This window comes from Aedes aegypti, chromosome 2 (genome assembly GCF_002204515.2).
Source record: "Aedes aegypti strain LVP_AGWG chromosome 2, AaegL5.0 Primary Assembly, whole genome shotgun sequence".
Lineage (NCBI taxonomy): Eukaryota > Metazoa > Arthropoda > Insecta > Diptera > Culicidae > Aedes > Aedes aegypti.
The window spans coordinates 51,598,532-51,614,947 of NC_035108.1; the positions used below are offsets into that span (position 1 = coordinate 51,598,532).

The 16,416-nt window shown below is 35.1% G+C and overlaps 1 protein-coding gene across 1 annotated transcript; it reads left to right on the forward strand.

The window, feature by feature from the left end:
• Positions 1-8,719: 8,719 nt before the first annotated feature.
• LOC110675535 (gamma-gliadin-like) lies at positions 8,720-10,125 on the forward strand. The gene is made up of 2 exons (XM_021840829.1): positions 8,720-9,583; positions 9,652-10,125. Exons 1-2 carry the CDS (start codon positions 8,836-8,838, stop codon positions 9,672-9,674), a joined length of 771 nt encoding a protein of 256 aa, XP_021696521.1. The 5' UTR covers positions 8,720-8,835; the 3' UTR covers positions 9,675-10,125.
• Positions 10,126-16,416: the final 6,291 nt, after the last annotated feature.

Below are 16,416 nucleotides of genomic sequence, written 5' to 3' on the forward strand. Positions count from 1 at the left end.
GATCTTTGGATAGACAGTTGAATGTCAAGGTCAGTCGCAGGCGTGCCAAAACCCAAAATCGACGATCTACTGGCCATAGTTCCCGGCGATGGAGGTAGCCTGCTCCGGCGGAATATTTTCTATTAAAAAATCTCCTGAAACTGATAAGGTTATACGTTATTCCGATAACGTTGCGCATTACTCCGTTGTTGGAGCGCCACAATCATTCAAGTTATGCGATTACAGTAGGAGGAGGGTGTAGAATTTTATATTGCCAAATTCGGGATTTTTTTTTCTTTATGAGCTCTGTACCATTATGAGCTCTGTAAGCTTTAAATAGGCTATGGGAGCAATTCTCGCTGAAACCAGGCCGCCATCGGCACATATCGTTAGAATTCCAATTTCAAGGATTTTACGGAAGTTTCTCTAGGAATTTCTGCATGCAATTTTCCAAGAATTTCTACAGGAATTCCTCCAAACGTACTTCAAGGGATTCATCCAGAATTTATCCAAAAGAATATTCAATAAATGCATTGTGAAATGCCTTCAGAGATCTCTTCACTAATTATATCAAGAGTATTCTTTGGATTGTTCTTTAATTTATCAAGAGAATTTTCCATATATTATGTTTCGGATACTTGAATTCCTTCGAGGAAATTGCAAGGAAATCATCTTGAGACACCTCTAGAAATCGTGGAACCGTTTGAAAATTACCAGGTGCTTCGTAGTGGATCCTAACAAACATGTTTTCAGGGATGCCTACAAGTTCAGCAGATCTCTTCAGGAATCCTACCTAGAATGCCTTCTCGATTCTTATCATGAATTCGCCCTTTTCCATGTGAAATCGTTAAAGGATTGCTCCAGAATCTTTGAATGGATTTCTCTATAAATTTCTTGTTGAAGAGTGTTAGAGAGACACCTAAGAATTCTTTCTTCATTCTAAGAACTCTCCTGATTATTTCTACAGGTAAGCTCCGGAGAAATTTTTTGAGTTTAATTTCAAGTATTGTATTCTTTCTGAAAATTCTCTAAAACTGTTTCTCCCTGCATACATTTCTTGAAAGATCCCTTTTAACTTCCAAATGCATGAAAAAATATCGCCTATGTCACGTGAAGTATAATTTCTCAAAAATGACTACAATGAACTAGGACAATTTATAAATGACCACACATTGATTCTGTCATTTCCTAAATTAAAACAATTTCTATCGATAATTCCTTTACTTCAATGTTTAGCAAAAACCCGAGTTTTAAGATATCTAACAACTTTGTAGAAATAAAAATTATTAAAAATCTTAGTAAAAAGTTATGAACAATAATGATTTTAAACGATTTTTTTCATACGACTTTGTGTACATTCTGTTAACAAATTCGTAACTCTCTTACAAGATTTTTAACATTTGTTATGTCTTCTACAAAGTTGTTAGATATCTTGAAACGCGTGTTTTTGCCGAACATCGCACCTCTCTGTCTCTTGAAGTAAAGGAATTATCGGTAGAAATCGTTTTAATAAGGCTTATTTGTTCAATAGTAAGAACCCATGAAAAGACGCTTATAGACAATTGTTTCTATCATCTGCCGAAAGGGGAGATATGGTTCTTTCATGATATGTAAGAGTTTTCTGCGCCGAAGGCAGTTATATGGGCCTAAACTACCCCTTAAAAAAGTAATTCGTACATAACTTTGATACTTCAAAAGATAGCGTGATGATATGTTTAGCAAAAACACGGGTTTTTTTCATGACAAAAAACTTTGTAGAACACACAAAAAATATCAAAATTCTTGGAAAAAAGTTAAAAATATGATTTTTAGTGGCCATTCACATACAACGGCATTTATCTCAAAAAGTATAAGAGATAGAAAAATCATGTCTTCGACAATGTTGATTCCAGTTGCCAATTTTACAACTTCTCCGAAAAAACTATATTGCTAAAATCAACGGTTTGGGCAGTATTCAAAAAGGGCATAAAATCGACGAAATAAAACACAGTGCATTGGAGCATTCTTGTCCGTTGTATCTAGTGATAAGTTACAGTCTGTGCAGCTATATGGCTGAAGACGGTGGCCATGTCTATTTAAAACATATAATTAGAGTGTAATTTTTGAAAATAAATAAATTCAAGTAAAATTTAATGAAAAAAAAAATATGTTTTTGTCAAAATAACCTACAAACTACGCGATTGCCAGCAGTATAAGAGCACACATTAAAGCATCCTATAATTTGTATGAGTTGATAGCATCTGGATTGTTTTCTTAATGATATTGAACTTTGCTCGAGTAATCTATACAGCTTTGTAATCAATGATACAATCGTGATACAATATTGTACATTTTTTTTAGTTCGACGGAGTTGCGAATAATAATTGTACGATACTATGAACAATTAGGGTGCCGGTACCAATGGTTGTAATGTACCAGTAGATTGGACTATGGAATAAAACGAACATTTTTCGATAAAAACGACATGTGCTATTTTTGGTGAATAGATCGTCTCTAGTTTAGTCGATTTGCCAAATTTCAGATTGTTATTTTATCAAAAAGTCATATAAATATTTAAGTGTATGCAAAAAATTTGCTCCCTTGCACCAGTAGTTGCCGTCGTGTTCCAGTAGTGGACCAACGGATGGAAGCAGTTTTTAAAATGAATGTATAAAAATGAAGAAAAGCCTTAGAGATTATCTTTATGCTTCATTCGAAAGATATTAATTGCTGTTCCGAGGGAAAAATGTTAAACCCATGTAAAAATTTACCATTTTGTTTAAAATTCCTTGTATCATTCCCGAACGTCTACTACTGGAGCACTAGCGCAACTACTGGAACACGTGTTCCAATAGTGGCTCAAGCGATTTTATGTTAAAAAAATAGTTTTATCACTCTTTTTATATTTTTCCAATATAGTAGAGGTTGAAATCTTTCTGTTGACGCCAAAAGATCTCTGTTAAGGCTTTTCGTAATTTTGTTATGATTTTTTATAGCTTAGGTAGTCCACTAATGGCACCGGCACCCTATACAGACATTGATTAAAGAAAAGGCAATTCAAGAACGTCAAATAATATGCTTTCAGTAACAAAAAGTTCAGTAAACATCTACAAAAACCCACAGCCATAAAATTGAATTATTTATTTTGCAAAAGTGCTCTGACGCCGTCGCAGATCTAAAATATTTCGGCGGTCAGGTCTAGTTCGAAGAATAGTCTCAACATTAACTAATTATTCAAATATTTTCAATTAAAACTTTTCATAGGTCATTCAAAAGCTAATACATTTTGTCTTCAAAGGAATATTAACCATTTTTTTTTTTGTTTACTATATTTCTACTTGACAAGTTTCAAAAATTGCACTGAGAAAACATGGCTAATCTTCTCAACATTAGAACCAAAATCTTATATTTTTAAAGCATTTTCCATATTTTGGAGGTAGATTCTTAAAACTTTTCAACTCCTATTAAACAGTCCTTCGAGTCATTGTGCAAAAGTTTGGAGTCACCTGAAACACATGCGAATCCTGTTGGTGAATATCTCTTGAGGAATCCTCGATTAAATTTCTCGATGAATCCCTGGAGAAATTCTTGCAGGAGCCTTTCCAGGGATTTCTGAGGAAATCTCTGGAGAAAATCCTGGAAAAATCTCTAGAACACCAAATATGCTTTCTAACTACGCATTTTTTTTTCAACGGGTAGACGAAAATTATATTTCATTAAAATATACAGTTGACTGTCTACCAGCTTATCCCTGGAACAATTTCTAGATTTCAAAAACTCCTGGAGAGTCCTAGGAGGTATCTCAAGAAGAATCATTGTAAAGATTTTGCTTGTGGAATTTGTAGAGAAATCCCTAGAGATTCTTCTGGAGAAATCAATGTATGAAATAATTCTTGGAGAAATCCCAGAGAAATATCTGGAGGATTCTATGAAGAGATTTTCCAAAAGGAATTAATGCAGAGCATTTACTGGAGGATTTTTTTGTGGAGATTTTCCTACAATAATCCCTGGAATAAATCTTAGGATAATTTCTGATGAAATTCCTGCAGGAATTCGTAGGAGAATCTCTGAAGGAATTTCTTGAAGAAATCTTGGAGGAATCCTTGAAGGTTTTTTTGGAGGCCCAGAACGAGTTCCTGGAGAAATTCCTGGAGGATTATCTGGAGAAATAATAAGAATAATTTATGTCACGATTTTCCTCCAGGTAACTCTGGGAGAATTCCTGCAAGAAATTCTTGAGGAATTTGTGAGTTGTGGAACACCTGCAGAAAATCCTGGTAGAATCCCTTGAGCGATCCGGGGAAGAATCCCGGAAGAAATCTCCGGAATAGTTCCTGGGGCCTTCCTTAGACGAGTGGTTAGAGTCCGTGGCTACAAAGCAAAGCCATGCTGAAGGTGTCTGGGTTCGATTCCCGGTTGGTCCAGGATCTTTTCGAAATTGAAATTTCCTTGACTTCCCTGGGCATAGAGTATAATCGTACCTGCCACACGGTATACGAATGCGAAAATGGCAACTTTGGTAAAGAAAGTTCTCAGTTAATAACTGAGTGATTCCAAGCAACAGCACCAAAATTTAATAAATTTTTTAATTCATTTTTTTCTATTGAGCTGAAACTTTGCACAGTGTTCCAGTTCCATCTAAATCGTCATTTTCCGATATCAAATCTTCAAGTTGAGTCACGACTAACTTTTCAAAAGGGTGTATGTGAAAATGGTTCAAAAATATTCAAAAAGCTGCACAGCAAAAACGGTTCGTTCGATTGTTAGACAACTAAAGAAACAAAGTTAGACAACTAAATAAAGATTCCAAAAATAATACACACAGTAAAAAAAAAATTTTTTTGCATTAAAAAACATAATTTTTGACACAAAAACTCAAATATCTCAAAACCCTATCGGAATACCAACGTAATTTTTTGAGGGAAAACGGTCCATTATATTAGCTATCTACCATAAAAATTTGGTGATGGTAAACCAAAACAAACAAAACAAAATAACAAAAAAGTTATGACATTTCAAACATGTCACAATTTTCACATTTAGTAGAAAAAAAAATTTTTTTTTCGGTGTAAATTATTACGGGAACCGCAGTTTGTTGCTGATTTTATTGTTAAGGGCCTTGCGTGAATTAAACAAGTCGTTTTCATGTATTCATTAGTATTATGTATATTATATGTATAAATATTATGTATATGTATAAATATTATATGTATATGTATATATGTATAAATTAAAATGAATTAACAGATTACACGAAAATAAAAAAATTTTTTACCAGGATATTTTTTTTTAGAGTATGATCGATGAGTTTCTAAATGTTATATATAAACTTTAAAAGTTTTGGATTTGGGTATGCGTTATGAGATCATGAAAACATTTTATTAATACTTATTTATTTATTTATTGTTATTCAATTTTTTTACAATATCGAACACTTTTGCATCATTATCAGTACAGTTCGAGTATAGTTTTGCTTTAATTTTATTTTCTGACAATGGAATGAAACAGTGAAATTTTTGGGTTCCTTGGATCGTTTTCGCGTTATTATATTGCTCGCTGAGCTCTGATGCCGTTAATTCGTACTCTTCAGTAGTAGTAAAACAAAATGATAATTTTGTTAAATCTTCTTCTTTTCTGCGATTCGCCCAATCAAATAGTTCTTTTGCAGTTTTAATTGGATGCTCACGTTCTTTGGCTAAACTTGCTCTTGTGGCCATGCGCTTTATGGTTCCTCCAATAGCATCACAAGGACCTTTGCCATGTGACGTAGCAAAGAAATGCCATTCTGCATCAATTCCGTACTTTGATTTAAATTGACATAGGCTCGAAAAATTCTTACGGTTTTTGTACTGCGATGCTGCTCCATCAGACATGAAATATATCTTTCTGATTTCTTTATCCTTATCAACGCGTAAAAAGTTAATCATTTTGGCAATGAACAAATTTACAGATACTGAGTCGTGTCTTAAATCTTCGGATATTACAATAAAACTAAAATGTTCAATTTGCGTACTTCCATTGAAATAAATAACGAATGGATGAATTGTAGCTTGCAGAGGCGTCGCGTGGCCTCATTGTCAACCTGTGCACTTCTAAATTAGTATCATTTTATTTTTGTCATTATTAGGTATACCTTGGATTCAAACTATTTTTAATAAAAATGTGGTTCAAATATATTTTCAGTTGTTTGAAAACGTTCAAAATAACATATGCAATTCGGGTTGTTGAGTTTGATTTATCAATTACACCAATAGTTTTTCTATTTTATAAATTTTTCATGATTATAGGCAAATTGTAAATTTGAACATAACAATAATTCTAATTATGCGGGTCATCAGTAACGATTTCAGCAGCACTGACGAATAGAATTACTGTTCAGTAACGATGGGCTGCAAAATGGTGAGTCGACAATCAGGAAGGAGCGTCCAACACAGCTCTGGTCCTCACAAGTTCCTACCTCGCGCTTCTGTATTTTGATGGCGCCATTGAACTGTAAAGGAAATCCATAAATTTCATCATGCTGAAGGTATGAAGGGAGATGCCCGTAAATCTAGATATTCTAGTAAAACATATCGTTATAACGTTGAAGTGTTGTATTATGACCACTCACTATATAACAGTAAGCGCCTAGTTGTGAGACGAATCAAAACTAATTGCGACCAAAAAGAAAATGGATGTGACGAATATAGACAACGGTATGTAATAATTTCATTACATTATTTCCAATAAACAATCAAAACTTACACACTTAAATTAGAATGCCGAATCTCGGCTAATTTTAACCGAGATCCGCACAGCCGAGAAGCCGGCAAACAAATTTCCTGGGATCTCAGTAAATAAAAGCCGAGTTTCAGTAAATCGTGCTGCGTTGCTGAGCAACCAGACAAATTGTTAGCTGAATCTCGGTTAAAAACGAGAAACCGAGATTCGCACAGCCGAGCTCGTGAAAAAAATCTAAGTGTGTATCAAAACCTTATTGCACAATGTGAAAGCTGTCTCAGAAAAGAATTGTGTGTACTCAATACATAAAACCCATACACTACCAACCCAAAGTATGAAATCACTTTACTAAATATTGCAACAACCACTTTCAATACTGCAACACTCCAACAAGTTTAGAATGACGTAGATCACGAGTTGCTGTCGTCAAGACTTTAAACTTTTTCAGGAGTTTGCAATATTTAAAAAGTGTGTTGCAATACTCTGTTAAGCCTTAAAGTATGCTAGCGCTGTTTCGGACAGCAGAAAACGCTTTTGCAAAAACATATAGTAAACTTCATATTGCAATAGTAACTACAACACTACAATTTCTAGTGATGATTTCATAGATCTCATTTATTGAAGAAGAGTAAACAAGTTATGAACATATTAGGAACTACAATTGACATCATATCAGCTTAATTTGATAGAAGGTTAGATTTGAACAAGTATATCTACAGACCAACAAGTTGACCATTTGCTTTTCGGTCATATTTCTTAATACTATTTACAGATACAGTGTTTTCAAATTTTGTTCTCTATATTTTTACATTTGGGTACTGGATTTTATTAAGAGTATGAGGTGTGCTTTAAGATCTTTTATCCTGAAAAAATCTTTGGAAAAATTGTTGTATGAACGCTCAAAGAAATTACAATCAGCGAGAAAATCACTAGAACTAGGAAGGGACCTTGGAAAAATTCCTGGAAGAAGGGGACGGGCCTAGTGTAGTGGTTAGAAAACTTACCTCTCACGACGAAAAACCTGCGATTGAATTCATTCCCCTTTAGGTTATAGATGCATTCCATTCGGAAGGGAAATAAAGTCCTTGATTCCGAGAGGAACTAGCCTTAGGCTTCAGAATCTTCGCAGGAATTCCTATAAGAAAATCATTTACACTTCAGTCGTCGCGCTGTTGTATTTTGTACAACACCACTGAAAAAACCTCGCTTTTCGTTCACAATAGCAGCGTGGTGGTTCTGATGGTTACAAACCGCGCGACGACTGGAAGGTTAAAGAAACCATCAGATGTACTGAGGGAATGTTTGAAGAAGTTTCCAAAAAATCATTCAAGGAATTACTTGAAAAATCTTTCAAAGAACTTCAGAAAAAACCCTTGAGGAACCTCTAAAGGCAGTGTTCGAGAGCTACTTGGAGAAACCCATCCTTGACGGAAATTCCTAGATGAATCTCTACTATTGTTCGTGGAGAAATTCCTGAAAGAATAGGTGAAGATATACCTGGAGGTATTCCAATAAGAAATTTTGGATAAATTCCAAACGAAATGTCTGATTTAATTTCTAGAGAATTTCTTGGAAGAATTACAAGAAGAACTTCAAGAAAGTGATGAATTCATCGAAGAGTACCTAAAAACAATCATTGGAAGAATTTCTAGAATAAACTTTGAATGCATTTCATGTCGATTTGTTCTCAAAATTCTCAAATAAATCGTCAAAGAAATTCCTAGAGGAATATTTCGAAGATTTTCAAACGAAATCTCTATGGCTTGAGGTATCGGATAAACTCATTGTGGAATGAATTCTCAAAAGAATGTCAGTGCGAAGTAATCCCTGCATGAAATTAAAAAAAATCATCCAAAGAAATCCGTTCACAATGCCTAAAGTTTCCCTATGGCCCCTGTACCAATTCCTGTATAATTCTTCCTTGGAAGACTTCTTTGAAACAGTCTGGATGAGATTTTTTCAATAATAAAATATGAAATAAAATCATAAATCAAAATTAATACAAAAATAAAACAAACCACATTTTGAAACGTGTTTAAACGTTCTAATTGTACTACTTATTCTTCCAGGAATGAAGACGCTGAACCCGTGCGTCAAGTCCTGATCCCCATCCCACCGATCCGCTCGTTCGGCCCCATCACTCACCTGCCCCAACAGATGCCCCCACAACCGATGATGCGCCAAATGGCCCGACCAATCTTCCCCATCCCAATGATGAGTCATCACCAGCAGCCCCAGCAGATGCCTCCAGTCCCAGCCCAGATGATGCAAGCTCCCCATCCCGAGAACCCCATGATCCGTCCAGCCTTCCACGCTCAACCTCAACCGATGATTCATAGCCCACAGCCTCAGCAGCCACAGTCTACCTTCCCACAGCAGATGCAGCCACCACGTGCCGAAGTTCGCATCCAGTTCCAGCGCATCCCGATTCCGGAAGCCATCCGACCATTCCTGCCCCCACAGGCTCTTCGCAACGGCCCAGAACAACCCGAAGTTCAAATCCGTGAAGTGCCCCTGGAGATGGCTCTGCAGAAGGTTGGACTGTCGGCCGATGAGCTGAAGGACATCCACGAAATCGCCGCCCAAAAGTTCACCGAACAACTGAAGCAACTGATCGGAGAGATGGCTGATTCGGAAGAAAGTAGCGATGAGGAGACCGATTCGTACCGCACTACCCCTGCCCAGGAGCCCGCCTCGCAGCACTCCGAGGAACGGGAACTCCAGGAACAGCAGCCTCCCCGCCCACAGGAACAAGAGCCTCAGGTACACAACGTTGAACCACAGATCCTTCCCATGGGACGTGCCCAGTATGCTCGATCTCTGGTCAACCCTATCAACCTTCCCGGAAAGGTCGTAGAGTCGTCCCTATCCGTTTCGTCTGACGAGGATGCGGAACGTCCACACTGTAAGTATCCTTAAAAATACTTTACTCCAACCATTACAATGTTCTAATTACAAAACAACCATTTACAGACGTTCAACCACGATCGGTCTAAGCACGGATCGTAATCAAACGCGCCAATGTTTCCATTCCTGAAAACAGCGAAACATTCCAGCACGTTTGCACATGTGATTGTAAAAATTAAACAGATGTTTTGAAGAAAGTTTATACAAAAGATAAACCCAATCGATAAGTATTAGCCAGAAGCGAGGGAGAAGAAGAGAATGAACAAACATACAAATCAACGAGAAAAGATTGTGAATGTGTAAATAATTGTTAGAAACTTTCAAAACCAACCAAAACAACCAATCGTTCCAGAACTAATGAGCAATCAACAAACCTAAATCCACAAATGCCACAAAAGATGTCAGTACATGAGTGCAGAATCAGCAAAACAATTGAAACAAAAAGAAAACTGAAAATCTTTTTTTATTTTGCTCTAAAACACAACAACTGAAAGGTTTCCTAAATATGTATTAAAAAGCTAGTAGAGAGTAGTGAAAAGAAACAAAGAAAATCGCAAAATCAAGCGCATCCACAAGCGAACGATATTGTTTATAAAAGTTTTTAAAGTAAACTTGAATCTAACGTACAATCGGATTGGTTGTCAATCCACCAAAATTTTATTAGTTTTGAACCATTTCAAATAAAGATGTTTTTACTAATTATAATTAAATAGTTGTTTTATTTTGTAGCATATGGAACCATAACTAACAGCAAAATTTACGGTTCACGTACGACAGTCTTTCCCTCTATACATTTTTGGAACCGGCTCCATGCATAGACCATGTACAATCTCTACTGGTATGTGCTCCTGTGACTCATCTTGATCTTTGTAAAGACTCATCATGATCTTTGGATAGACAGTTGAATGTCAAGGTCAGTCGCAGGCGTGCCAAAACCCAAAATCGACGATCTACTGGCCATAGTTCCCGGCGATGGAGGTAGCCTGCTCCGGCGGAATATTTTCTATTAAAAAATCTCCTGAAACTGATAAGGTTATACGTTATTCCGATAACGTTGCGCATTACTCCGTTGTTGGAGCGCCACAATCATTCAAGTTATGCGATTACAGTAGGAGGAGGGTGTAGAATTTTATATTGCCAAATTCGGGATTTTTTTTTCTTTATGAGCTCTGTACCATTATGAGCTCTGTAAGCTTTAAATAGGCTATGGGAGCAATTCTCGCTGAAACCAGGCCGCCATCGGCACATATCGTTAGAATTCCAATTTCAAGGATTTTACGGAAGTTTCTCTAGGAATTTCTGCATGCAATTTTCCAAGAATTTCTACAGGAATTCCTCCAAACGTACTTCAAGGGATTCATCCAGAATTTATCCAAAAGAATATTCAATAAATGCATTGTGAAATGCCTTCAGAGATCTCTTCACTAATTATATCAAGAGTATTCTTTGGATTGTTCTTTAATTTATCAAGAGAATTTTCCATATATTATGTTTCGGATACTTGAATTCCTTCGAGGAAATTGCAAGGAAATCATCTTGAGACACCTCTAGAAATCGTGGAACCGTTTGAAAATTACCAGGTGCTTCGTAGTGGATCCTAACAAACATGTTTTCAGGGATGCCTACAAGTTCAGCAGATCTCTTCAGGAATCCTACCTAGAATGCCTTCTCGATTCTTATCATGAATTCGCCCTTTTCCATGTGAAATCGTTAAAGGATTGCTCCAGAATCTTTGAATGGATTTCTCTATAAATTTCTTGTTGAAGAGTGTTAGAGAGACACCTAAGAATTCTTTCTTCATTCTAAGAACTCTCCTGATTATTTCTACAGGTAAGCTCCGGAGAATTTTTTTGAGTTTAATTTCAAGTATTGTATTCTTTCTGAAAATTCTCTAAAACTGTTTCTCCCTGCATACATTTCTTGAAAGATCCCTTTTAACTTCCAAATGCATGAAAAAATATCGCCTATGTCACGTGAAGTATAATTTCTCAAAAATGACTACAATGAACTAGGACAATTTATAAATGACCACACATTGATTCTGTCATTTCCTAAATTAAAACAATTTCTATCGATAATTCCTTTACTTCAATGTTTAGCAAAAACCCGAGTTTTAAGATATCTAACAACTTTGTAGAAATAAAAATTATTAAAAATCTTAGTAAAAAGTTATGAACAATAATGATTTTAAACGATTTTTTTCATACGACTTTGTGTACATTCTGTTAACAAATTCGTAACTCTCTTACAAGATTTTTAACATTTGTTATGTCTTCTACAAAGTTGTTAGATATCTTGAAACGCGTGTTTTTGCCGAACATCGCACCTCTCTGTCTCTTGAAGTAAAGGAATTATCGGTAGAAATCGTTTTAATAAGGCTTATTTGTTCAATAGTAAGAACCCATGAAAAGACGCTTATAGACAATTGTTTCTATCATCTGCCGAAAGGGGAGATATGGTTCTTTCATGATATGTAAGAGTTTTCTGCGCCGAAGGCAGTTATATGGGCCTAAACTACCCCTTAAAAAAGTAATTCGTACATAACTTTGATACTTCAAAAGATAGCGTGATGATATGTTTAGCAAAAACACGGGTTTTTTTCATGACAAAAAACTTTGTAGAACACACAAAAAATATCAAAATTCTTGGAAAAAAGTTAAAAATATGATTTTTAGTGGCCATTCACATACAACGGCATTTATCTCAAAAAGTATAAGAGATAGAAAAATCATGTCTTCGACAATGTTGATTCCAGTTGCCAATTTTACAACTTCTCCGAAAAAACTATATTGCTAAAATCAACGGTTTGGGCAGTATTCAAAAAGGGCATAAAATCGACGAAATAAAACACAGTGCATTGGAGCATTCTTGTCCGTTGTATCTAGTGATAAGTTACAGTCTGTGCAGCTATATGGCTGAAGACGGTGGCCATGTCTATTTAAAACATATAATTAGAGTGTAATTTTTGAAAATAAATAAATTCAAGTAAAATTTAATGAAAAAAAAAATATGTTTTTGTCAAAATAACCTACAAACTACGCGATTGCCAGCAGTATAAGAGCACACATTAAAGCATCCTATAATTTGTATGAGTTGATAGCATCTGGATTGTTTTCTTAATGATATTGAACTTTGCTCGAGTAATCTATACAGCTTTGTAATCAATGATACAATCGTGATACAATATTGTACATTTTTTTTAGTTCGACGGAGTTGCGAATAATAATTGTACGATACTATGAACAATTAGGGTGCCGGTACCAATGGTTGTAATGTACCAGTAGATTGGACTATGGAATAAAACGAACATTTTTCGATAAAAACGACATGTGCTATTTTTGGTGAATAGATCGTCTCTAGTTTAGTCGATTTGCCAAATTTCAGATTGTTATTTTATCAAAAAGTCATATAAATATTTAAGTGTATGCAAAAAATTTGCTCCCTTGCACCAGTAGTTGCCGTCGTGTTCCAGTAGTGGACCAACGGATGGAAGCAGTTTTTAAAATGAATGTATAAAAATGAAGAAAAGCCTTAGAGATTATCTTTATGCTTCATTCGAAAGATATTAATTGCTGTTCCGAGGGAAAAATGTTAAACCCATGTAAAAATTTACCATTTTGTTTAAAATTCCTTGTATCATTCCCGAACGTCTACTACTGGAGCACTAGCGCAACTACTGGAACACGTGTTCCAATAGTGGCTCAAGCGATTTTATGTTAAAAAAATAGTTTTATCACTCTTTTTATATTTTTCCAATATAGTAGAGGTTGAAATCTTTCTGTTGACGCCAAAAGATCTCTGTTAAGGCTTTTCGTAATTTTGTTATGATTTTTTATAGCTTAGGTAGTCCACTAATGGCACCGGCACCCTATACAGACATTGATTAAAGAAAAGGCAATTCAAGAACGTCAAATAATATGCTTTCAGTAACAAAAAGTTCAGTAAACATCTACAAAAACCCACAGCCATAAAATTGAATTATTTATTTTGCAAAAGTGCTCTGACGCCGTCGCAGATCTAAAATATTTCGGCGGTCAGGTCTAGTTCGAAGAATAGTCTCAACATTAACTAATTATTCAAATATTTTCAATTAAAACTTTTCATAGGTCATTCAAAAGCTAATACATTTTGTCTTCAAAGGAATATTAACCATTTTTTTTTTGTTTACTATATTTCTACTTGACAAGTTTCAAAAATTGCACTGAGAAAACATGGCTAATCTTCTCAACATTAGAACCAAAATCTTATATTTTTAAAGCATTTTCCATATTTTGGAGGTAGATTCTTAAAACTTTTCAACTCCTATTAAACAGTCCTTCGAGTCATTGTGCAAAAGTTTGGAGTCACCTGAAACACATGCGAATCCTGTTGGTGAATATCTCTTGAGGAATCCTCGATTAAATTTCTCGATGAATCCCTGGAGAAATTCTTGCAGGAGCCTTTCCAGGGATTTCTGAGGAAATCTCTGGAGAAAATCCTGGAAAAATCTCTAGAACACCAAATATGCTTTCTAACTACGCATTTTTTTTTCAACGGGTAGACGAAAATTATATTTCATTAAAATATACAGTTGACTGTCTACCAGCTTATCCCTGGAACAATTTCTAGATTTCAAAAACTCCTGGAGAGTCCTAGGAGGTATCTCAAGAAGAATCATTGTAAAGATTTTGCTTGTGGAATTTGTAGAGAAATCCCTAGAGATTCTTCTGGAGAAATCAATGTATGAAATAATTCTTGGAGAAATCCCAGAGAAATATCTGGAGGATTCTATGAAGAGATTTTCCAAAAGGAATTAATGCAGAGCATTTACTGGAGGATTTTTTTGTGGAGATTTTCCTACAATAATCCCTGGAATAAATCTTAGGATAATTTCTGATGAAATTCCTGCAGGAATTCGTAGGAGAATCTCTGAAGGAATTTCTTGAAGAAATCTTGGAGGAATCCTTGAAGGTTTTTTTGGAGGCCCAGAACGAGTTCCTGGAGAAATTCCTGGAGGATTATCTGGAGAAATAATAAGAATAATTTATGTCACGATTTTCCTCCAGGTAACTCTGGGAGAATTCCTGCAAGAAATTCTTGAGGAATTTGTGAGTTGTGGAACACCTGCAGAAAATCCTGGTAGAATCCCTTGAGCGATCCGGGGAAGAATCCCGGAAGAAATCTCCGGAATAGTTCCTGGGGCCTTCCTTAGACGAGTGGTTAGAGTCCGTGGCTACAAAGCAAAGCCATGCTGAAGGTGTCTGGGTTCGATTCCCGGTTGGTCCAGGATCTTTTCGAAATTGAAATTTCCTTGACTTCCCTGGGCATAGAGTATAATCGTACCTGCCACACGGTATACGAATGCGAAAATGGCAACTTTGGTAAAGAAAGTTCTCAGTTAATAACTGAGTGATTCCAAGCAACAGCACCAAAATTTAATAAATTTTTTAATTCATTTTTTTCTATTGAGCTGAAACTTTGCACAGTGTTCCAGTTCCATCTAAATCGTCATTTTCCGATATCAAATCTTCAAGTTGAGTCACGACTAACTTTTCAAAAGGGTGTATGTGAAAATGGTTCAAAAATATTCAAAAAGCTGCACAGCAAAAACGGTTCGTTCGATTGTTAGACAACTAAAGAAACAAAGTTAGACAACTAAATAAAGATTCCAAAAATAATACACACAGTAAAAAAAAATTTTTTTTGCATTAAAAAACATAATTTTTGACACAAAAACTCAAATATCTCAAAACCCTATCGGAATACCAACGTAATTTTTTGAGGGAAAACGGTCCATTATATTAGCTATCTACCATAAAAATTTGGTGATGGTAAACCAAAACAAACAAAACAAAATAACAAAAAAGTTATGACATTTCAAACATGTCACAATTTTCACATTTAGTAGAAAAAAAAATTTTTTTTTCGGTGTAAATTATTACGGGAACCGCAGTTTGTTGCTGATTTTATTGTTAAGGGCCTTGCGTGAATTAAACAAGTCGTTTTCATGTATTCATTAGTATTATGTATATTATATGTATAAATATTATGTATATGTATAAATATTATATGTATATGTATATATGTATAAATTAAAATGAATTAACAGATTACACGAAAATAAAAAATTTTTTTACCAGGATATTTTTTTTTAGAGTATGATCGATGAGTTTCTAAATGTTATATATAAACTTTAAAAGTTTTGGATTTGGGTATGCGTTATGAGATCATGAAAACATTTTATTAATACTTATTTATTTATTTATTGTTATTCAATTTTTTTACAATATCGAACACTTTTGCATCATTATCAGTACAGTTCGAGTATAGTTTTGCTTTAATTTTATTTTCTGACAATGGAATGAAACAGTGAAATTTTTGGGTTCCTTGGATCGTTTTCGCGTTATTATATTGCTCGCTGAGCTCTGATGCCGTTAATTCGTACTCTTCAGTAGTAGTAAAACAAAATGATAATTTTGTTAAATCTTCTTCTTTTCTGCGATTCGCCCAATCAAATAGTTCTTTTGCAGTTTTAATTGGATGCTCACGTTCTTTGGCTAAACTTGCTCTTGTGGCCATGCGCTTTATGGTTCCTCCAATAGCATCACAAGGACCTTTGCCATGTGACGTAGCAAAGAAATGCCATTCTGCATCAATTCCGTACTTTGATTTAAATTGACATAGGCTCGAAAAATTCTTACGGTTTTTGTACTGCGATGCTGCTCCATCAGACATGAAATATATCTTTCTGATTTCTTTATCCTTATCAACGCGTAAAAAGTTAATCATTTTGGCAATGAACAAATTTACAGATACTGAGTCGTGTCTTAAATCTTCGGATATTACAATAAA